The sequence below is a fragment of the Aythya fuligula genome, chromosome 12 (assembly GCF_009819795.1).
Source record: "Aythya fuligula isolate bAytFul2 chromosome 12, bAytFul2.pri, whole genome shotgun sequence".
In the NCBI taxonomy this organism is placed as follows: Eukaryota; Metazoa; Chordata; class Aves; order Anseriformes; family Anatidae; genus Aythya; species Aythya fuligula.
Genome location: NC_045570.1, coordinates 19,138,124 through 19,160,685, shown reverse-complemented (window position 1 = coordinate 19,160,685; position 22,562 = coordinate 19,138,124). Strand labels below are relative to the sequence as shown.

Here is a 22,562-nt window from a genome sequence, read left to right as displayed (position 1 = left end):
TTCAGACCTTTAAGCTGGCAGGTGAGGACGAAAGCAGACGCGTCCAGTGTTGGAAAAAAAAATGGACCTTCTCCTCTTGCCTGACCAGGACATTCAGTAACAGCTTCTCCCTGTGCTGAAAACCTGAGAAGAAGGAAATAACCACACTCTCGGTCGTTATTTACTAATTATTCCTACAAAGGGTCTTCCCCAGCTGTTTGACTCGAGCGTGCACAAGTGGAATTTGCCCCAAAAGAGAAGGTGCAGGGAACAGGAGGGGTTTGGTGCAGGGCGCAGGCTGCACAGGGACCCCAGCACGACCTTCACTCGCACCCCGCTGCCTGGAGCAGGCGGTAACATGAGCTCCCACAAAGTTGATTTATTTTGCTGAGGGTGGTTCCTTGCTCCGCCGCTGGCTAGCCAGGAATTCTTGGTGGCTTGTGACAGAATTATATGTCAGGCTTCCTTCGGGTTCCCGAGGGCTTCGTCCAAAGCCACTTCTAATCAGAGGAAAGGCTCCCAGTTCATGCGCCACGCTTCAGATTCGAGTTTGCCTTCGTGTCTGGCATCAGGATGGGCAATTTCTGCTCTGGCTGTAAACCACAGCAAAATTCACATCTAACTCGCACTCAGGCACAGGCTTAGACCTTGCTCCCCAGCAGAAACGTTGAAGCCTCCAACTTGCCACAGACCAGGCGATGGTCAGATAGCTGACTTTGAGCACGGCATAGTGCTTTCGGGATTAACGCCGGGATAAAGCCGTCGATCCAAGCAGCAAGGCCACCAGAGGACTCGGCGTCCTCAGGCCGAGAGCCTGGGCTGCACTTCGATTCAATGCAAACCTTTCCTAAGGGACTGAGAGCGCTTCCTCTGTTTTCTTGCATATCCCTTCCTCCGAGGGACAATACCGGGCACGGCAGGAAAAGGAAGTGCAGATGGTTTCCACCGCCCGATGGATCGCTACAAGGAGAGCACACAGGGAGAGGCTCGGGGATTTTCAAGGACCCTCTCACAGCAGGAGCCTGCCACACAGAAGCGGGGTTGTGTAGCTGTACAATATAGGGCATTATGCAACCCCAGTAAGCCTCCTGCGGCTGCCTACTCCTGCATGTCAGCGGGACCTCAATAAACGCAGCCGATGGTCCACGATATTCCGAAGGGAAATAAAAAAAGGATAAGCTACCCGTATTTGGAAACTTTTTGCAATTCGTCTTGGCAAGGTGTATAATGAGATTTGCAATAAACCCTCGCCCAAAGGAAGACGCCTTTTTCTCTTATACCAAGAGGAGCGTTCGCACAACTCATGCAAAAGTAAGCGGCCCTCGTGTATGTGTTATGTCCATCCCATAAAGTTAATGGCATTCAACTCAAGACACAAGGTAATGGAGCTTAAGGAAATATCGACATTAGCTCGTTTGTTTGTCTGTTCTGCATTAAATAAAAGGCCCAGTCCCTCCTCCAAGATTACAATCTATGCAATTGAGGGCTGGAAGCAGCCGTTGCCTGCCCGGGGCTGCGTTTAGATGTTATTCCTGGGCTTCTCCACGTGAAGATCCCCACCCATCTCGCTGCTGTGCCACGGGGCTACAACAGGCCCACAACTGAATCCCACAGAAAACAAAAAGGAAAAAAAAAAAAGGAAATTATGCATCTGCCTCCCGGCTGCTGGATGCCGCCCGTGCAATCTGTAGGCAAATCCGGCTCCGAGGGCAGTAAATTGCCTCAAATTTTGCATTGTATGCACTGACGCTGCCGCCAGCCAGAAAGCTGGTCTGGAAGAGTGGGAACAGGGGAAAGAATTACCATTTTAAGAGGGCTTTATGGTCTCTTTTGTTTCTATACTGTGTTTAGAGACAATCTGAAGTCAACTGCCAAACTGGCTTTGTGGAGGTGGCTTGGTTTGGCGAGGCGACTGCTGGTGCCAAAATTTTTTGGGGTTTTGGCACTGGCCCTGCCACCCCCACGTGCCAAATTTTGACATCGTGAAAGAGGATGATGAGGAAACAGGGTGCTGTGGCTCCTCATGGCCAAAATCAGTGTTTTTTGACAGAAAGTGTCAGGAAAAGAGCATGTATTGAGGGATATGGGAAGCGATGAGCACAGGTGAGAGGGAGTCAGTGCAAATGGGGCGCAAACGCACCTGGAACGAGAGGGGATGTGGAAGGGCAGATGTGACTGAAAAAAGTCAGTGAGTTGGGATGGGAGAACCACTAAAAACTCAGTCAGGATAGGGGACAACTGGGTCAGTCAGTCAGGATGGGCGCCCATGACAAAAGCCAGTCAGGACGGGACACCCTGAGGGGACAGCACACCAAGAGCTGTTTAGACACAGCCCCAAGCCAGGGCCCATGGCCACAGGCCCGGCCCCATCACCACAGCCCCCGGCGGTTCCAGCCCTGTCGGTCACGGCCTCAGCCCAGCCCCTCAGGGCGGGCCCCGGGGCTGAGCCCTGCCCCCTCCGCCCCGCCGCGCCCAACCGCCGCCTCGGAGCGGCCCCACACAAAAGGCGTCCATTCCCGCCCCTCCCCTATTTAACGGCCCCTCCAGCCAATCAACGCCGGGAGGCGGGGCCAAACCCCTCCGCTCCACCCCCTCACGGGCCGGGAGGCGGGGACGAGCGTGCCCACCCACCAATCGCCGCCCGCGAGTAGCGCCCTCATCCAATGGGCGGCGCCGGTGGGCGGGGCCGGGCGGCGGGGTCAGGCCGGGAGTGGAGGCGCTCCGCCGCTCCTTTCTCTCTCTCCCCTTCCCTCCAGCTCCGCTGCCGGCCGGGGCCTGCTCACCGCGGGATCCCTCCGCCGCGGCCCGGCGGGGCGTGCGCGTGCTGCGGCCGCCCCCCCCCACACCCTTTCGGAGGTACACCTCCGCCCGCTCGCTGCCTCACCGGCCGGGGACTACTTCCCTTGGCCGCCACCCTGCGGGACGGGGCCGGGCCCGGCCGGGGGATGGCGGCGAGCGGCTGAGGCCCCGCGAGGGATCAGCAACGGGCGGCGGAGCCCCTCTCCGGGCCCTACCTCAGCCTCCAACCCCGAGGCCTCAAGCGCTGAGGAGCCCGGCCCGGCCCGGCCCTGCCCGCCGCCGGGGGCTGCCCCTCAGCGCCGGGCCCCCGGGGCCCCCTTCGGCGAGGAGGGGGCCGGGCGGGGGCCTCGGGCTTGCGGTTTGCCTCGGGGGCTTTGGCCGGGGCCCGGAGGAGCACGATGGTGGAGAAGCGGTGCCCGCGGTTGCAGCGGGACGGGGTGTACCGCTGGTTCTCCGAGCTGCCGTCGCCTCAGCGCGTGGAGTTCCTGTGCGGCCTGCTGGACCTCTGCATCCCCCTGGAGCTGCGCTTCCTCGGGGCCTGCCTGGAGGACCTGGCCCGCAAGGACTACCACTCGCTGCGGGATTCCGAGATCAAAGCCAACAACCCGGCCGACCTGGGCAGCCTGACCAACCTGACGGACGAGGTGGTGCGCAGCAAGCTGCTGGTTTCCCTCGCCCTGCTGGGTTCTGCCCACCGTGAGGCGGCCGGGGTGCTGTTCCGCACCCTGACGCACATCGACTCGGTCATCAACAACTACGGGCTGCAGCTCAACGAGGGCCGCACGGGGGACGAGTTCCTGTTGCTCTTCACCATGGCCTCCAACCACCCGGCTTTCAGCTTCCACCAGAAGCAGGTGCTGAGGCAGGAGCTCACCCAGATCCAGAACATCATGGCCAGCACCAGCAAGAACCCCAGCACCTCCGCCCTCAACGCCGTGGCGACCTACCCGGGCTGCCACAAGGTGGGTGTCCGGCTGGCCCCGTGCCTGCTCGGAGCCTTCGGCTGGGATTTTAAACCTCCCTTCTTCCTCCTGGGGCAGGCGTTTGGGTAGTAAATGGCAGCCCGGGAGGCTGGCAGAGGTTGCTCGCCTGGATGGTGATGGGGGCGGTGGGCTGCGGGTGAAATACAAGGGGTGCGTGGAGTTTTTTGCAGGCTCGTGGCACTCGGTGGGAAAGGGTTCCCAAAATGATGGCCAGGCAGCAGCATGAGCATGAACTGACTGCTGCTGGTCGTGCTGAGGGGGCTGCCCTGCCACTTGTGTGGAAGACCAGCAGTTTATTAGGGGAAAGCCACATCTAATGTCTCTGGACGTTGGAGCAAGCGTCTGGTTAAAACCATTCCCCTCAAGGAAGCTGGAAGGGAGAGGCAGCTTGGGAAGTAGCTGTCCAGGGGCAAAGGCGTCTTGGTGGGGCTGGGTTTTGGTTAGGGGAATGTGATGGCCAACGGTTAGGGTTTGATGCTGAACTTCATGAAATGTGATGGTCGTCTGTCATCACGGGGCTCCCCGTTATTGATCCTGGTGTCAGTGGTTCGCCACCATTAACTTGCTGTTCGCTCATTCAATTGCCAGCAATTAAGCGAGGCAGTAACGAGATATGTTACTGACCACTTAAGTGCTCCTCGCCTGCTACCAATTAGGGAGCCAAACCGGCTCATTGACTGAATTTAACCTGCTTTAAAGTTCAAACCAAGTCCCAAGGCAGTGGGTGCGTGTGAGCAGCTAACGGGCTGCAGCTTTTGAGGATGTCCTGACTCAGCCAGCAAATAACCAGTTGCCCTTCTGTTGGGAAAGGTGCTGCATACCTGGGGGCTACAAAAATCCCCATATTGTAGTAATATCCTAAATAAAGCTGTTGCTGAGGGCTCGGTGTGGGTTCCATTCAAGTTGAGCATCAAATCTGCCTGAGACAAATTTATGCTTCCCCGAATACAATTTTTCTTCCATTTTATGTTTTTTTGGTGCTGCTGCTTTAAGTTTAAACTTTGGATGAGTGTTATTAAACTCACCGTTTCTCCTTTTATCTTCCCCTCCTGCGTCTTTAAGCAGTGCTTGTTTCTGACCCTGTCTTTTAAGGGGAAGGAAGAAGAGGGCATGGGAATGCCTCTCTGTTCAGTTTAAGCCTGCATGCGAATAAAATATAGATGGAAAGACTGCTTCATGCAGGACGTAAAAGGGTATAATTAAAACCAGAGCGAGCTTCCTTACAGACAGCTAACTAACTGCAACTTCCCTAATTCAAAAGATGCGTGGACCCTGGGTCTGAAAGGGAAGGTTGTAAATCACTTCGGAGTTCTCCCAAAATAAAATGAGAAAAAAAAAAAAAAAGATGAAACTGCACGGGCAGCAACGCTTTTTTGGAGTATCCTTTCAAAGCTTCCCAAGCAGCGCTCGTTCTGCGCGGCTGAAAAACTCCGGCGCTATTTAAGTCAATCTAAGATGGACGGAGAATCCATCCTACCATTTCTCCTGCCAGCAGGAAAGTGCACGGTACAGTCACTTGCTTGTTTTTTCTTCCAAGCACGTTGAAGGGTTGTCTCTTAAACACACATTTTTATTTTTTTTTTTTTTAGAAGCTGGTTTTGAAGAAAACCGGTAGCTAAATATAGACCGAGTTCAGAGGGAAGCAGAAAAGGTGATTTTGCTTTCCCTCTCCTGAATGTGCGCTTTGTTTGCACAGATGCAGATTTCCCTCCTTAAAGGTTGTTGAACTTTGTAGATGTTGATAGCTGGGTGATTTGGCTGCTTTTGGAGTAAGTAGTTGGCTTAAAACGCGACTTGGATGAAGTAAGTGGAAAAAAACAATGTCTTTCTCCATTCAGCCCTGCTTAAATATGCACAAATAAATTCCAGCGCCGTGCGCTTGGATCTTGTGATGTTCCCAAGTTCTGTTGTGACAATACTTGTGTTGTAACAGCACCTAGAGAAAAACAATGCAGATGTCAAGAGAAAGTGAGCTGCCCTGGGCTGCCGCCTGCCAAGTCCCGCGCTCTTCGTCCTCGTCAGAGCTGGAGGAGAATTTCTTCCCTGGAGCCAGCGCTTTCTCGTCACTCTTGCTGCTTTACTACAGCTCGAGCTGTGCTGAGCTGATCCCCGCAGCCAGCGCTGTGTGAAGGCTGCTCCTGAATTTTTGAGCGTGAGTCTGTTTGAGCTCAGCCTTTGGAAAGGAGCTGAAGTGGTCCTGAGAAACTCTGGGGAGCTGGATGTGCAATGGCATGCGGATAGGGAGCTCTTTGTGACCGGGGCTGCTCATCCTTCAGCATTTCCCTTGGGCTGAGTGTGGGAATAGGGACTGGTGTGTGTGTGATTACCTGTATCTGTGTAACTAGAGGTCTGATCAAATTCATCAAGAATTTGATCAGACCTCTTGATGAATTACTTGTAACTTCTTTGTTGTTTTTTTTTTTTTTTCAGGGAGAAGTGACAAAAAAGTAGTTAGGTCATTGAACAGTGCTTTTTGTTGACTTTACAGACACAAACGGAAATGTTCTCCTCCTGTGCAGTCCATCCCATTAAAATCTGTCCCAGCTTGGTGTGAGCTACAGCTTTTTTCCAAAGGATTGCAGCTTGCAATCCTCCTTCCATCTCTCAGCTCTCTCGAATATAACAGTAACCTCTCTCCAAAAATACTGTGTATAAGGTAGTCAACTGTGACCCATTGATACAAAATTACTGCACAAATCTCATGATTCAAGTTGCTTTTGGGGTAGGTAACAGCCCTTCGAGTTGGTTAGCGATACAAATCGCTGCTTTTTTGTTGCCTGACTGCTGCAGGTGCTGAACGCAAGGAGACTGGAAACAGCTGCCTTCAATTTTGGGTTTAACTTTTGATTTAACTGCACAGGAGAACATGGCTCTAAGTAGGTCAGTAATTATTAGATTCACGGTTTCTGCTTGATAGTACGAAGTGAACGTGAAGTTTCCCCGAAGTAGGGAGAACACTGCCCTCTGTGCAACAGAGAGCAGCTTTAGTCTGTGTCAGAAAATGACAGCTGCTGCCCCTTGCCCCGTATTTTCTCTTGGTTTTGGGTGGTGTTAATGCTTGCGTGACTTGAGGCGTGGATTCCTCAGACTACGTCTATGTAGGCATAAAATCCAAGGCTGCTGTATGTTTTTTAAAAACTGAAATGGTGCAAATTGCCTTCAGATGCAGCCCAGGCATACATCTCAAGCACCTTTTAAACCCTTTGTTCCTATGATTAACCGTCATGGGTTTATTTTTTAACCGAAAATGATGCAACTGAGAGTGTTCAGGCCGTTCCTGTGCCTCAGAATGTCTTTATTCAGCTGTCTTTGATACCTTTGCCACAAAGGCAGAGTGCTTTTCTTGTCGGCAGTCAAAGCCCAGCATCTGAAGGCTCTCTTCTGCGTGGTGCTGTGGGTGCCTGCTCTCTTCGTAGAGCTGGAGCTGGGCTCGTTGGAGCAAATCACAACCAGGAGCCAAACGTCTCCTGCCACACGTGTGTGCATCCAGCCGCACGGCACATGGTTGCTGCTGAGTTGGTGCCCCACAAAGAGGGGAGAAGTCTCAAAGCTGTCTCCAAACATCTCGAGCCACCCATTCAGATTTTTACCCTGTACAACTTGTCAATGAACGCCTTATTTTTTAACTGTGGGTGAAAATGGAGGGTTTATTCATTCTTGGTTGGTTTTGGGGCTTTAGCAATGCTGTCTTTACACAACCCCTTGCTCTTGTCTTGTAGATAATGATCACCAGGACCTGCCTGGACTCTGGAACTCCTCTAGACATGAGATGAATCTCTGCATGGGCTGATGTTTTCTGTGAGGTCTAGGATCAGCTAGTAACGCTCTGGACATCCCCAGAAAAAAAGAGGGGAAGTGATTTGTGAATCTGCCACCGTGTGTTGCTTAATCCACTCAGTAAGGCCGTTGTGTAAAGCAAGGGAAATAAGATGAAGCTTTGGCCCCTTAGCTCCTGCTCTGCTGGCTGTGAGCTCCCCAGTGCAGTCAGGCAGCGGTCTGGTTGTGGCTTCGGCTGCAGAAGCAGGGTCATAAATAGCAGGAGGTCGGAGTGCTTGTTTGCAGCTGAGAGGAAACAGGAGTCAGTGACACTGCACTTCAGGGCTGTTTCGGGTTGAGGGCTTGTGAATGGGAAGAGGGGCTCCTGCCCAGTCAGCTTCCAAATACTGCACCCACGTCTATTTCCAGTTTATAGCATAAGATGCTATTTTTCTCCTCTGTTAATTCCGTAGGCTCATCTAAAACCTAGAAATAACTGAAGGGTGGGGACTGGAGCTGTGTAGAGCTGGTGGTCTGTTCCCTGTTACCTTTGCTGTTTTCTCGGCACCGTTTGCTGCTGGTGATTCAAGTTCCATCTTCAAAAATCCCCGGATTCCTATTTCATCTGTGGAATGATGAGCTGGAAAAATACTACTTGGTAGGTCGGAGCAGAGTCCTTACAGCCCTCACAGAGTAAGCGATCCAGCTGTTAAGTGATCTGTCAAGTGCCATTATGGCTTTTGTGCTGGCTTTGTAGGGATGGAACAAATTATGGAAAAACTCAATTTTAGCTTCCTGAGCAAGAGAAGGTATTTCACAGCTTTAGTAGATTACCACGTTAATAGCAATTGCTGGCTAGATCTAGGTGTTTATTCATTGATACTGGTGGTTGCTCTCTTAGGAATGATTGCATTTTCAGAAAGAGGTGAAAATCAACCTGGGGAGCTGCAGAGGCAGCTTGCAGCTGGTGGTGGGTCCCAATCCTTCCTGGGTATTTAGTGTTCTGGGTACTTGAGGCAACGTGGATCACACACACCAACTGATCCTCCAGTTAAGGAACGTGAGGTTTCCAGTTCTGGCTCCTTTCTCACCAGTACCCTTGTTTGGAAGTTGGATCCAGCTTGGTTGAAGTGGTTCGGTCTTGGACCCGCGATGATTTCAGGAATGAGCTCAAAATATAAGGGAATCCTTGGAAGACGGGGGTCTCGTGCAGTAACGGTATTCATTACCACCAAATTAATTTTCCATAATCATACGATGTTGTATGATGGACTTGATTTTGAGAATCTAAATGAGCGTGCTTGGAAAATGGACTTCACATCCAAACAGCAGGGACAGAGCAGCCAAAAAACCCCCACCACGCTTGTGTTGAGCTAATAATGTTTTTTTCCGTGAGCTGTTTTCCCTTTTTTTTTTTTCTCAGGCTGAATGAAGTTTTGTTTCAGGCGAGCGTTCCACTTCACTTCTTATTGACTCTTCTCTAGTAATGGCCTGGTGAGTGTCAGTCGTCAACCAGACGATGCTGAAGTAGGCCTCATCTCTTCTGCAACAGAAAAAATGCCTACCAGGAGGTGCTGTGCGCCTTGAACCTAATTGAATCGGCGCACAGGCTGTGTGCGGATCCTGCTGGGAGAAGCAGAGCCAGCAGCAGCTAACCACACCTAACAGGCGTTCCAGTGTCTGACTTCAAAGGTGCTGAACAGCATCCTTGTTTGGGAGTATTAAACCGTATGGTTTAGGGTGTGTTTTTTTTTTTTTTAAAAAAAGCTTGAATTGCTAAAGCTGAGATCCTGTGATCCTTTAGGTAGTTACTAGGTACAGGCAGTGCCTGTTTCCAGCAGGCTGGAGCTCTGCTTGTTCCTTGGGACTTCTCGGTGCTGCTGTACCTGTGATACTTCTCTTAAATCTGCTGTGGCGAGGAGCAATTTAGTCCCATTGCTATGATTATCCCCTAATAAGTGTTTGAAGGGATAAACTTTTTAACAGGTGTGCAGGCCAACATGCTGTTTCAGGCTTTTTGCAAATAGCTCCCGTAGTCCAAAAATAAGATCAATTGCTTAATTAAAATGAAGCTCTTACTCTTAGAGACCTGCCAAATGATGATGATAAATAGTAAAAGTGATCGCTTCTCGTGTGTAATATGAATTCTTGTCTGTGAGCAGTTTTATTATTTAGGTGGATGCTGAGGAGGGGAAGGAGAGAAAACAAATTGCTTCTGCCAACCTCGTTAATTTGGTGATGCTGCAGAGGAGATCGGGGTGGCGATGAAAGTTCTACCGGGGAAATGCTTATGGCCTCGTTGCTTGGACTGCAGTCCTGCAGATCTTAGAATTGCCTCCACCTGTCCCTTTTCCTCCAAATATATGTCCTGGCCCTGTGGTGGCAGCTTCCCATCCCTGCAACGGCAACAGGAGGTCAGCAAGCTCCAAGTCAGCAGTGTTGACATTGTAAAGGTTCATGGCATCAAGGACAGAGGATGTGTGCAGCAGGTTCTGAATCCTTGGGAAGTTTAAGGTAATCTTCCCTTCTGGCGACTGCTTTTAGCTTTTGGGAGTGTTCAGATGAAGAGGCAGGGAGGTACTGGTACGTCAGGGCTGGGATGCCGAGCAGGATGGGTTCTCAGGGCTGACCGTAAGGAGCTCTGTGTTTTGGTTTTGAGGTCTTTTTGATGGTTGCTTGGCTTGTAAGATTCAAATTTGAATTGTTTTCCTTCAAAGCAACAAAGAAAACACCTATCTTGTCATCTGTCTCTTCTGAAATAGGCGAGGTGTGCCCCAGGGCTAGAATTGAAGAGCCCTGTGCTAGCGGTGTGGGTGAGCTGCTTGCACTCACGTCCTGCCCAGTCAGTTACAGCAAACCGTGGAAGATCAGGTAGATGAAACAGGCTGTTTTGTAGCTTACTAAACTAGTTCTTTTTTAAAGTTTTCTCTGAGTTTTTCCCACCAGAGTTGAAGCTTGAACTCACAGAGCATCTCTTCAGCAGGAAATCCCCCGTACTCTGCCTGTTTGGCAAGCTGCTGTGGTTAACTGTTGGAGATTGCACGGGGGTAGCGAAAAATGCTGCATTAGCTAAAAGTAAAGAGTTCTGAAACTACACTGCGCTGCTTTGTTTGTTTGGCTGACGGGGTAAATGCTCATCTTTGCACAAAATAGTTGCCAGGTGTCTTAAGTGTTCCTTATGGCTGCCTCAAATGGCATTCAAACACAGCACAATGTGATTCAAGTCCAGTTACCGTGCAGCAGATTTATAGTCCTAGTATTAAAGTGTTCATAATTCTTTAAGCAAAGGATTTTTTTAGCAGAGCTCAGTCTATAAAGCACAATTCAGACTTTTTCGGTCCATCTGCTCTCGTGAATTTGTAGCGGAGCCTTGTAGCAGGTGCGTGATTATCCTGTAGTATTTAAGTACTGCATGCCTCATTTCATCCCAGTAATAGTCTCATAGGACAAAAGCAACCAATCTATTATCCTGTTTTATTGTGAAGAGCCTCTTCACCCTTTAGAATTCAAAGATGGATACCTTTTTTAACCAGCTTCCTGTAGGAATAGGTGCAGGACCTTTTGTTTCTGTCGAAAATCAGGGACGCGTCTGACCTGATGGCGCCTGGTGCTGCTTTTTTGATGGACACCCTCAGAACTGCATGAATTTCCAGCACTTCGAGCTCTATTTAGGTTCAACAAAGCAACAAAACGCATCCAAATCTGTGTCGAGGACTTCACGAGGTGTGTGAAAAGTTAGGGATGTCTGTGGGAGCTCCTTAAACATTCTTGGGAAGATCAGTAGGACCCTGGAAAAGGCGAATTCCTTAAAATTTTGTGAATTCTGGTGTGAGAGCACACAGGTATTTCTACACAGAAGTAGAAGCAGAACCGGTGCCTGAGGCTATGCTTTCACAGGCAGCTGGGCACACTAATGGCTTGTTGCTGCTCCATCCTGCTCCTTCTGGTTTTGCAGTCTTGCTGTTGGGCTGCACATCCCCGTGTTGCTTGCTGTGCTTTCTGGCTCAGCCTTAATCTATCGAACAGTCTCTTGCGCTGGCAGACTGATGCTGGAGTGTTAGCAATGCAGGTTTGTTTTTTCAGATGGTTTGGGAACCCGAGTTACAGATCTTGGGTTGGCAAATAGCTTATCTGCCTAAGCATGCAGGGGCTGTATCCTTGCCATCAAGCTGGAGCGTTAAAGACCTTGGTGTTAACCTCAAACTAAGCTGCTGTTAATGCTCGCTAATATGAGACTTGCAGGAGTCAGTGGAGTCGACTGTTTTCTCCCTAGCATTCAGTATTCCAACTCCTGGGTGCACTCTTGCGTGTTACCTGCTCCAGCCTCAAACACGAGGGCCAATGTCAACCGTGAAAAACATTTTTGGAAGGGGAATTCCAGTGGCAAGCAGTGGCAGAAGCACCTCTGTTGGACTTCCCCAGTACTTCGCTGGCCATTTTTGAAATCCGAGCACCACGTGAACAACTTTTCCTGCACATTGAATTGGAAAATGTGTTCCTGCGTGGCTTTCAGCTGCAGCCATAACATCTTGCTTAGCTGACTTTGTTCTTAAACCTTGTTCACTCTTTTCCTGTGTAACGCATGACCTAAATTTCATGCCTAAATAGGTATAGAAAACGGTATTTTATCCCACTTAATTTTTTTTGAGCGAGTTCTGCGCTCGGATCCTATATCATTGTTTCCTTGAATTATAGGTCAGGTTACATTGTAGGTAGCAAGCCATGTTGGTTTGTTAGCGTTGGCTCCATTTCAAACTAAGTCAGCAAATACTTTGCTATTAAACCATATATTTTCTGCGTTCTGTTTAGTTATCCTTAAAAGGAACGCCTAATTGTTGTTTTGCTTTAAAAAAAAATAATTCTCACCGCATTAAGTTTGACCTCTATCAATCCTGTTCTTTTTATGAAAGGCTTTCCTGTATTAAATAGCTGCTAGGCGCTGTCCCTGGGGAGCACAGCTGATGCTTCCTGAGTCTGGCTTCAGAGATTTTGCATTTTTTGTATTGACTTCAGCTGTCCTGCTGTCTTGCTGGTGGCAGAGCCCAGTTGAGGCAGCAGTCACTGAAAGAGAAACGGCACCTGCTGAGGTGGCTGCTCCTGGTCGTTTTTGTTATGTGGCCTTTGCTGCCGGCTTTCTGCTGGGTGAAGGATTTAGGAGAGCTTTCCAGAACCTGTTTTCTCTTTCCAGAACCTGCTTTGTCTTTCCGAAGAAAAATCTGTGCCTGTTGGTGCGTCTGATGCCGAGGAGGAAATCGCTGCGCTCCGCCGAGAAGGGCGTTTGGCAGTTAAAAAGGGAAAAGTGTGATAATGGTTGAAAGTCTGGCCGTGACTTCTTGACATATTTGATATCCTCAGCCTGCGAGTCCACAGCAGTCATTTCTGGTCCTGGCTAACTGCTGGGGGCCTTGGGGGCGATGTGATCTGGGGTGTGTGGTGGGAAGGATGCGCTCATCGTAGCTGATTTTGCTAACTTCACTAGTACGGAGCATGAGGCACAGAAGAATTTGGGCTGAACCTCAGCCAGTCATTGGGGATGATGAATTTTCTGTGTTATTTTTGAGCGTGGCTACTGCTTTCTCTTGAAATTCAAGAGGCAAGCTAGCTTTTTTAATCTGGAAAATCAAAATTTATCTGTGAGCCAGGTGCTTTGCTATGGAGAGAGAAGGCACAACCTTAGAGCTGAGTAGAAAAAGGTGCGAGAATCTCTTCTGCACCCATTTGAGTGCATCTTCTGGGTGAGCCCACGGGCCACTGATGTTGAGATAAGCCGTGAATAACCTAATGAAGAAGAGGATGTGTGCGTCACGGGGCTCTTCTCCCCATCCCTTCACAAAACACAGGGCAAAATTTGGAAATAGGTGTAATGAAGAATCTTTTATTGCTTTATCTCTCCAGGATTGCTGTTGTATTTGGTAAGTCTTCGTGTCCCGTTTCTGCTAATGAGCTCAAAAAGAATTTAGTTTGAAAATCTAGAGTCTTCTCTTCAAATGCCTGATGCTGTGACCCCTTAGACCTTGAACGATTTGCGACTGTTTCTGCTTTTATAGGATGTCACTTCTGTAGTTTGTGAGGATATACAGCCTGCCTATTTCTGTCTTCTGTGAAAGTTAGTGCCTTACTGCGGACTCTTACCGCTCGAGAAAACAAGCCTGTAGCAGTTCTGGACCAGCAGATCCTTATTCTTTAATGGCATCCTGCCTTTCTTCAGAGATATTAGATCCTAAAAGGTCCAAAGCTCAAACCCCGAAGCTCACCGGAATGCCTTGCTTTATTTAGAAACTAGTTCCTTGTTAGAAATTCTGTTTTTAATCAGGAGCTGGTGCGCAGCCCAAGGCAGGGGTTACAGCAGCGTTTAGATATGGTGAATATTCCTCCTAGAAGCTGTCTGAAATTGAGTTTGTGCAGCTTGGTTCGGTGAAGTCCTTCCTGGGCATCTACTGTTAATCTTTCACAAGTGTTTCTCCCGGCCCTCCAAGGACAGTAACTTCAGCAGTTCACAGCTGATGGATTGTTCCCGTGTTTTTTTTGGCCTCCTCGTATAAAAAGGCTGTTGCATCTTTGGAAATAAATCTCTGATTTGCGAAATATGTTTCATGAATTCACTTTTCGCAAACAAATCCAAAGCTTTGCGATATTGGTGTGTTTAAGTCAGTGGAAAAAATGATTTGCAGCCTGGAACAAAAGTTCTGAGCAGGCGGAGATTCGCTTGGTTATAACACCATTCAGCTCGCTAACGAAGGGCTCCATTTGGAACTAATCAGAGCTTTGTGATTGTTCTAGGCCAATTTGAAGCTGCTTCGCTTTGATGTGCGCCTGAATCCGAAAGTATATGAGCTCAGTCAGGACATATGGGCTAAATTAATCTCTACCGAGCATACAAAAAATTAAATCTTCGTGGAAAGAATGGGAGGTTATTTATAAACAACATGCAGATTTCCAGCTGCACGTGATGCTTATTGTAGGGACAGTGGAGAGAAGGGAACACAAGATATTTGATAATATATTGGGATGAAAAGTGCTTGTTTAGAGACTTTTCCTGAAACCACGTGGCTATGTTCTTATCCACTTTCAGGTATAATTTCTATGTGCTGGTAGTTCTGAATGCTTGGAATCTGGTTATTTAGGATAACAGAGTCTTGCATGAATCTTAATTTTGAGCTTTCTCCGATATTTAGTTGCCCTTCTGAATCCTTCCCTTGCTGGGAGGACGGTGGTGACATTGCTCAGCCCGCTGGAACTTCCTCTCAGCAGCAATCCGCTGGAGTGAGTTTAATGAGCTCCAGGAAAGAACCAGTGTGAGATAAGCTCTTTGGAAAAGGCTGACTTTGGCAAGGAGACTTAAATTATCTCCCCATTCCTTCAAGCTTAACGTTTAATTGGTCGTCTTTTTAATGCGCAAGCTTGATGCTAGGTTTTTCTTATTGGTGAAAAACTGCTAGAGAAGTGTACAAATAAACTTTTTGGATCAGAAAGCAGACTGAAAGTGCTGAAGGGGGTCAGGTGCTTGTCGTCCTGCTTTCTCCTGACGCTCATCTGTCTTTCTGGATTGATTTCTTTGGTGCACATGTAAGCTATTTTATGAATGCAAGTGTACCAAACCCTCCACTTGTGCCACTGCCTTAAAATGTGCATACAAGTCTATAAATGTCAGCCTTTCAATGGAGCTTACAATAGCTAATTGTATAAAATTAGGAGATGCTATTTTTGACTCGCATTGTGCATTCTGACTGATGTCGATCTGTAAGGCTAATGGCAGGGCGAGGATTGTTTTAAGTGTACATTGTCCCAGCTCCTGATGCTGCCTCAATTAATCAGGGGCTGAGCGAGCCGGGTTGGATGCAGGGAACTAGTCTTGGTCTTAGTTACCATCAGCGAAGGGCAGTTAAATCAAGATGCACTCTTCCTCCTGTGATTTGTGAAAGGCCAAAATCACTGTTTGCTTCTGATCAGAGCTCTACGTACTGCAGGATTTTACATTAATTTGAAATGTGGCAATTGAAATGCAAGCAGTGCATTAGTACGAGTGCTGTTAGTAGCCTTAACTACCTCTTTACAGCACATTTCCCTCTTTCAGCTGCTTACACCCTCCCGTTCGGCGCTGCTAATGTAACTGTTCATCCACTTCTGCTTTTCATTACCTAGAAAACAAGAGAGTAATTGCCTTGCTTATGAGGCAGGCGGTGAATGTTTTGCCACAAGTAATAGATGTTGTTGTGTTGCTGCATAATTGTGAATGGCCTTGTGGACAGCAGCTAAAGTGGGCAGTGTTCAGTTCTGCTTTTTCTAGTGACTTGTGTTTGTTTCTGTATTTTAAGTAACGGTGGGAATAGGTTTCTTATGGTAAACACAGTTTATAAGGTACGTATCAGGCTGTGAAGTCTGTTTTGATGATGCAGCCTGCTGCCCGGGCATCCTTTGTGCAGTTCTTCGTTGAAATCTGATCGTGATAGCAGTCTTTCAAATGGCAAAGACAAGAATTAGCTTTTCTCTAAATTGGACTTTGTTCCTCGCAATCCATGTGGAAACACTTTGAAATGCCTTCAGTCTGCATCTGTGCAGTTGGATGACATAACATGAAAATGACGGCTGCTTTTCAAGAGCCCTTTTTTCCCCAAGTTTTCTTGCCGAAGAGTTAAAAACTGCAGCGCCGAGAGGTTAATGGCCCTGCAATATCTCCGCGATTGACTGCTGTGTGACTATTGTTTAAAAAAGAATTATACTTTAAGTAGCTTTATAGATTATCTTGGCTAATCTAGATTTGTGAATAGCTGCTGACTAAAACAACTTCCCTGAACTGTTACTTGTGGAATATCAATAGTGACGCCGCTGGGTTTTGGAGGCATACATCTCACCGCCTTCAAAGCAGCCCTGTTCACCCTGGAGGAGCGTGCGGGGTGTTTGAGCACCTCAGTTTATTAAACTGGATTTTTGTTTTTCTTTCCAGGTCACTCCAAGGTCCGAGACCCCCATAAACAGTGTCAGTAACAGTTTGGAAAACGTCCTACATACATCAACACATTCCATTGAGGAGTCATTACCCAAGAGGCCTTCAGGGAAACACTCCAAAGGTGTGTCCTTTTCTGCATGCCTGCTTCCCACGGGGGAAAAAATTCTCTCTTTATGGCAACTGGCATTTCTTTAATCAATTGGAGACGAGTTTTGCTACTGTAATTCTGGCTTGGGTTGAGCGAAGGAAGGCAGAAGGGCAGCTTTTAGGAAGTGTTGCAGCACGGGTGAGAGACAAGTATGCTTATTCTGCTGGGAAATAAGCAGGAATGTTGCTTGTGGGTTGAAATACCAGCTGACCTCTCACCAAGTGTTATATTCTCAGAGTGAATCTCTGCCACTCCATCTCTCATCCTCGTCGTAGCAGGTTATATCTTGGATGAAGTGTAGGGCGATGCGTTGTGTTACTGAAGAGAAGGTGTCAAGGCAACAACTAGGCTGCCACTTGTTGCTTCTTTACTCTTGGTTCCCAAGAACGTTTAAATAAGAAACTGGGGGAAGAAGAGGGGAGTATAGCAGAGCTCAAGCCTTTCTCAGCACGCTTTTGCCTCCTTACTTCCAACCTCGAAACCCTGAATGTTGGTACACAAGAAGTTTTTTATTTTTGACATGTTACGTTGCTTACTGACCTGGCTAAAAACGGGGCTTAAATTTGAGTTAAGAAGTATGCATTCGGTTTATACACTCTGAGCTGTGATTACAAATATTAAAACATCTAGGTTAAACAAAAATGCTCTTAGTCACATCGTCATGCATTCAAAAGGCACCGTTCAGTGAGGATGTTGTTGAAACTGCAAGCTGCTCTTTGTGCAGTTGAGCTTCTGTGAACTCTTGGTAGGGTTAATAAAAATAGCTCTATGGTAGAATTAATGCAGGTGAAATCCACCATCACATCAGCACTAGTACTTTGCCTTCAAATGTCATTATAAATGTTGTCACAGAGCACATAAATTGTTCTTAGATTTACGGTTAGTTTTCAGCGTTTTGCTTCCTCGTCTGCCACTGGCTTGCTGCATAACCTTGCAAATAAAAATAGCTTACTACAACTTATGCCTTGAAATTCTTGATCATAATTTGTCTTCCACTTCGTGTGGAAGCAGAGGATCTGATAGGGTTTGGAAACAGTTAAACATCCCAAGGGAATGTCATTAACTTGCCTCCGCTGGACCTCCTTTTGTGACACACTCAACTATAATCCCAATAGCTGTAAGTAGCAATCATTTTTTTTACAGCAGAATAATGCTGTAAGTAGCTGTTTCTCCAGCTGTAAAAGCTATCAGGATAGGAAAAAAAAATGCAACACTAAGCAGAAGCATGGCTAGGATGGTGGCTTTCATCTGATAAAAATAGGACAAGGTTCAACACTGTTTTCATTTGTACTCAGTGATTGCTGTTCCAGTACTATATATGCCAAGATTAGTCATGGTACGCTGTGAAAATTAATTATGTTTTCCTCTGATCTGTTTTTCCCTTATAGGATACCTGCTTAGTTTTCAGGGACCGTAGTTTTTTTAATTTAGAGATTGCCCTGGTGGTAGCTGGTAAAAGGAGCCATGGAACAAATACGGTTGTTTTTACTGCCTGATATTCTGCTTTCTGGTCCACCGGCAGCAAAAATTACTTTTGAGTTCTCCTGGATCTATGATAATCTGTATGGTGGCTCTTCTTAAGGCTGGAGTACAACTGAGGATTACTTGTCAGCCTGGGGCCACCACGGAGCTTCTCCGTATTTCTAATTCTCTTAGCAAATAGCAATCTCTTAATTTAGTAGGATCTGCTAATTTTTTAACCTGGAGTGCATGAAACTCTATTACAAGAATAGGGGTTGGACAGATTGCTCGACCAGTTGCATAATTCCAAAACAAGACTCACTGGCAAATATCAACACATCTTGAGAAGACATTTTCTTGTTTGTGGCCAGAAATAGCGAGCTGCTTGGGTTTGTTGTTCTTGGCCAAGTACTAGAGCTGGAGGTGTCTCGGTTAAAAAGGCTGTGGCTGAAGCAGAAGAAAAATGAGAGGTCTCACTGAAGATGCACTCTCCGTTGCGTTGGATTAGAGACAGAGGTTGCATTAATCCGATGAATGGTTTTAATCCTGACGTGTGGAAATTCAGTGCTATCACTTCCTGTAGCAGAGCAGTGAGTAGCCTTGTAGTAGGCAAGGCACGAAAGCCATCAGTGCTGTATTTTCCCTAATCCACACCTTGAAACTACTTTTTAGGTTCACGTATTTCATCTTTTGCCATGGGAAAGAGCTGGGGAACAGAGTATACTGCTGAGAACCCTAACAAACTGGTGTAGGTCTGCCTGCACGTGTTTGCGTTAAGTGGCTGGCTGGAAACATTCACACGTGTTTCACCTCGAAACTTGTCAAATACTCAACTTCTGAATAATCACACCATCCGATCTGCACAGAGTATTGCTGCCTTGGGAAACAAATATTTAAAATGAGCAGCAGGCTGGGAGCCCATATCCTGCACCTTTCATCTCGAGGCCCCTCTTTGGGATCGCTGTCGGGCATTGGGGTGCTGGTGGGGTTTTGGGACTGGTGGCCCCTATATGGCAAAAGTCACTGATTTCTCTCTGCTGCTCATTCGGTCTCAGCAAAAGCCATTTACTCTTCTGTGCCTTTTGAGATAAGCACGGCAGCAATCTGCTCTATCTGGATTTCATAAAATCAAGTTGAAGGATTGAGCCTGTGCAAGTTGCATCAGTGCAGATGGGCATTGGCGTACAGTGGCGTAGGTCTTAGGAAGGCAATTTGTTGAAATTTGCAGTAGCAATGTGCTTTTTTTCTTATTTATGGTCAGTGACTGGATCATTTGAATTCGTTTTCACAGATGTGGAAGTAATCTTAACTGGAGGTAGCTTTGGGAAGTGGAGCCCTTCAGTCCTCACAGGGACTTATCGCTTTTGTGCTTGTAAGCTGCAGGCAGGTTTATTTACAGGCTTGAAGCTATTGACAGGTCTCACTGGGCAAGGAGAAGTGAGGCAAATACGGATAGACTCTTGTGTTACGTGTTATTGGAATTTCAGCAGGGATGTGCTGCTAGCTCTTTCTCTTTTCCCCGGTTTCCAGATTGCAGTGAGGTTTTAAATGCGCCTTTAACGCTGATCCAAGGGAAGCAAGCAGATCCAAATGCAAGTCGGGCATTTTTTGCATACTGGGCGAGCAGTGCCACGCCGTCCTCCTCGTGTAGCCTGAGGCTTTTCTCTCCGAGACTACAAGAACTGAAGTGGTGCAAACGTAGCTGCAGAAGGTGTCGATGTCTGCTTGATTCCAGTTCCAAAGATGAGATTTCATGCTTGAAATTGCTTGCCTGGTGGGCATGTACGTTCAGCAGCAGTGCAGCTGTGCAGGGATGGGCCTTTCTGTAGGCAGCCTTGTGTTGCTGAGCACAGTGCAATGAAGTAAGTGTTCATGGAGGGATTCTGACAAAAGCACCAAAGCTTGCCTTAAATTCAGGATTTTATTTCCCTTTTTATAGGGAGCTACCTTAAAGCTTCTCTCCGAGTAGCAAGTGACCCAGGTGACTGAAGGAGGTCACTGGTTGAAAATAGGATATTAACGAGCAGCTTTTGTTTTGCAGCCAATCCTGCTACGGTAGGGAATTTCAGTCCCTAAGCCAAAGTCCAGAAAGAGCTCGTTTGACCTATGGGAAGTCCCATTCACAGAGCTAATTTGTAACAAGCCTATGGATCTAAAGTTCTGACCTCCCGCAGTCGTTCCCGAAGGAGAGTAGTTACGGTAATCAAATCTGAATGGAAAATTCAGCTTTAAAAAAAAAAAAAAAAAAGGCAATAGTAATTTCCTGTACACCAGAGATGTTATTAATTACTTGCTGTAATGTTCCGAGCAGAGCGATTTGGCCATTACATGGATAGCACTGTAGGCAAGTAATACTTGGTGCATGTGACATTTCAGCAATGTATTAAACATGGTCAGTGACCACAGCATATTTTCCAAAGGCACAGTGGAATAAAGTACATTACACCAGATGTTGAAGTGCAGAACAAAAGAATCTTTATTAGAAAGGCGACGTAAGCTGTGCAGCGTTACAGTACGGAGACTGCAATCTAGGGATGCAATTCCTCCTAACACGGGGTGAAATTTTGATTTGTCACAGCCCCTGTTCTGAATTTTCTGCAGTGAAAGTTCTCTGTTGGTGTTTTTAAGATGTTCATTACTGTTACGAGGCTTTGCAGGTGGCAGTTACCACCGTTTTCTTCCACAAAACAGACTGGGAGATGGTTTCCTTGACTGAACCAGCCTAATTTTTGTGTGAAGTGACAAAAATTCCCCCATTCTTGCTTCCTGTCGGTTTAAATTATCTTTCCTTTCTGCCGTTGCCGCACAAAACCTCAGAATTGTCTCCGAGCCAGTCTGCTTTCAAATGAAGCAACTGTTGAAACACGATCCTTGTACAGTGAAGCTGAATCAAAATTCTTGCACCACATGCATCTAATGATAGGCACAAACTGCTTTCTGGGGATGGGGAGGAGTCGAGCTTTGGGATGTGAAGTGGGTACAGTGGGCTCTGTGCTCCAATCCCTCCTCCATTTAGGAGTTCTGCTGAGCACAGAAAAACTTCTCATTTAATTGAAGTCGTGCTCCCCGGCCACATCAGGGATCCTGCAGAGCCTTAGCAGTGACCCAGGCTACAATAAATGCACATGGCTAAAAGGAGGAAAAACCAAACTTTCTCCAAATTGCATCTCGCTGATGTATTGATCTAATTTGGGATTAATTTGGTGATGTACAGTGTGTGCTTGCTTGCACTAATCCTCTTGACCTCAGGTGGTGTGAGTTGCAGGTAGGTTAAGCTGCTTGTTAGGTGCAACAAGCTGTGTTATCCAAACTGTTCAATTAAAATAGTTGGCAGAGACGTGTGGTGTAAGCAGTCCAGAACCTCTTACAACTCCTCTACTACCTAATTTATTTCCCTCAGCAAAATGTATTTGATTCTCTTTGTCTCCCACTTCCTTGACTCATCCTTTTTCCACAAGAAACTCAACCGCAGGAGCTCTTAGTAAATGACAGTCAACAGTCTTTTCCTCCAGAAATGTTTGACGCCAGTTGTTCAGCCTATTGGGGGCAGAATGAAGATATTTGGGGTAGGGGAAGCCCTGAGATCCTTTTGGTCCAGGGTCCAGACTTAGCAGTGCTTTGTTCTGTCTGCTGTGTAGCTGGGCAGTTCTATTTTTAAGTGCATGCATCATCTCCAACAATACTGGGTCAACCACTGGTAGGGTAGGGCTTATAGAAATATTTAGGCTATGGTAATCCTTCAGGAAAAATCTCCCTGGACCAACTGTATATAATTTTTCACCTGTTTGTGTATGTCCTCGTTCGTTTCATCGTTGAGGTAGAGCAAGCTCCATTTCTAAACCACAGCAACGTAGTTGGTGCTAGAGCACACGCAAGGCATCCCATCCCCGACTTCTGTCTCTACACTGGTTTAGAGGATCAAGAATTTTGAGTTAATTCTAGCAGTCAAGCCCAAGAATTAGTGTACTTGGGAAAAAAACAAGTTTAGCTGTTGCATATTTTTCCCCGCTGCCTGAAGATGGCTGCATAAATCTTGCAGCTTGCTCTTCTGCCGTTGGAGTTTGACGAAGTTTGGAGGTTTGACTTTGGAATAAAGGAAATAATCGTGTTTTAATTTAGTCTAAAAAAAAATAAATAAATAATATTGCGTTTTGTCATAAGCTTTTGGTGATTGTGCCTTTGTAGTTGTGTGCCTCTCAGGCAGGCAGGCACAAAAACCCACCAAAAACCTTCAGAGGCAGGGCCAAGTGAAGGAGCTCACCCTGTGGCTGCGTCAGAGCTGGGAGCAGGGCTCTGAACTCCTGGGGCTGTGCTTGGGCATGGTAAATTTATGCTGTTAACCATTAATAAGTTAACTTTTTCACCCTAGAGGCTGGAGGCAGTATCTGTCTTCCTTGTTGCCTCCCTTTCCCCATAGCAGGATGTGTCAGGGGATTGAAATTTCAAAACTTCTCATGAGGTGGGGAATAAACGAGTCATGTAGGACTTA

General features: G+C 47.2%; 1 protein-coding gene across 1 annotated transcript in view; it reads left to right on the top strand.

The window, feature by feature from the left end:
• Positions 1-3,147: 3,147 nt before the first annotated feature.
• The window catches only part of ZCCHC14 (zinc finger CCHC-type containing 14), a 48,403-nt gene continuing 28,988 nt past the window's right edge, over positions 3,148-22,562 (top strand). The window contains exons 1-2 of the mRNA XM_032195654.1: positions 3,148-3,740; positions 16,462-16,585. Of these exons, the coding sequence (XP_032051545.1) occupies positions 3,177-3,740; positions 16,462-16,585 (688 nt within the window). The 5' untranslated portion in view covers positions 3,148-3,176. The remainder of the gene's footprint in view (positions 3,741-16,461; positions 16,586-22,562) is intronic.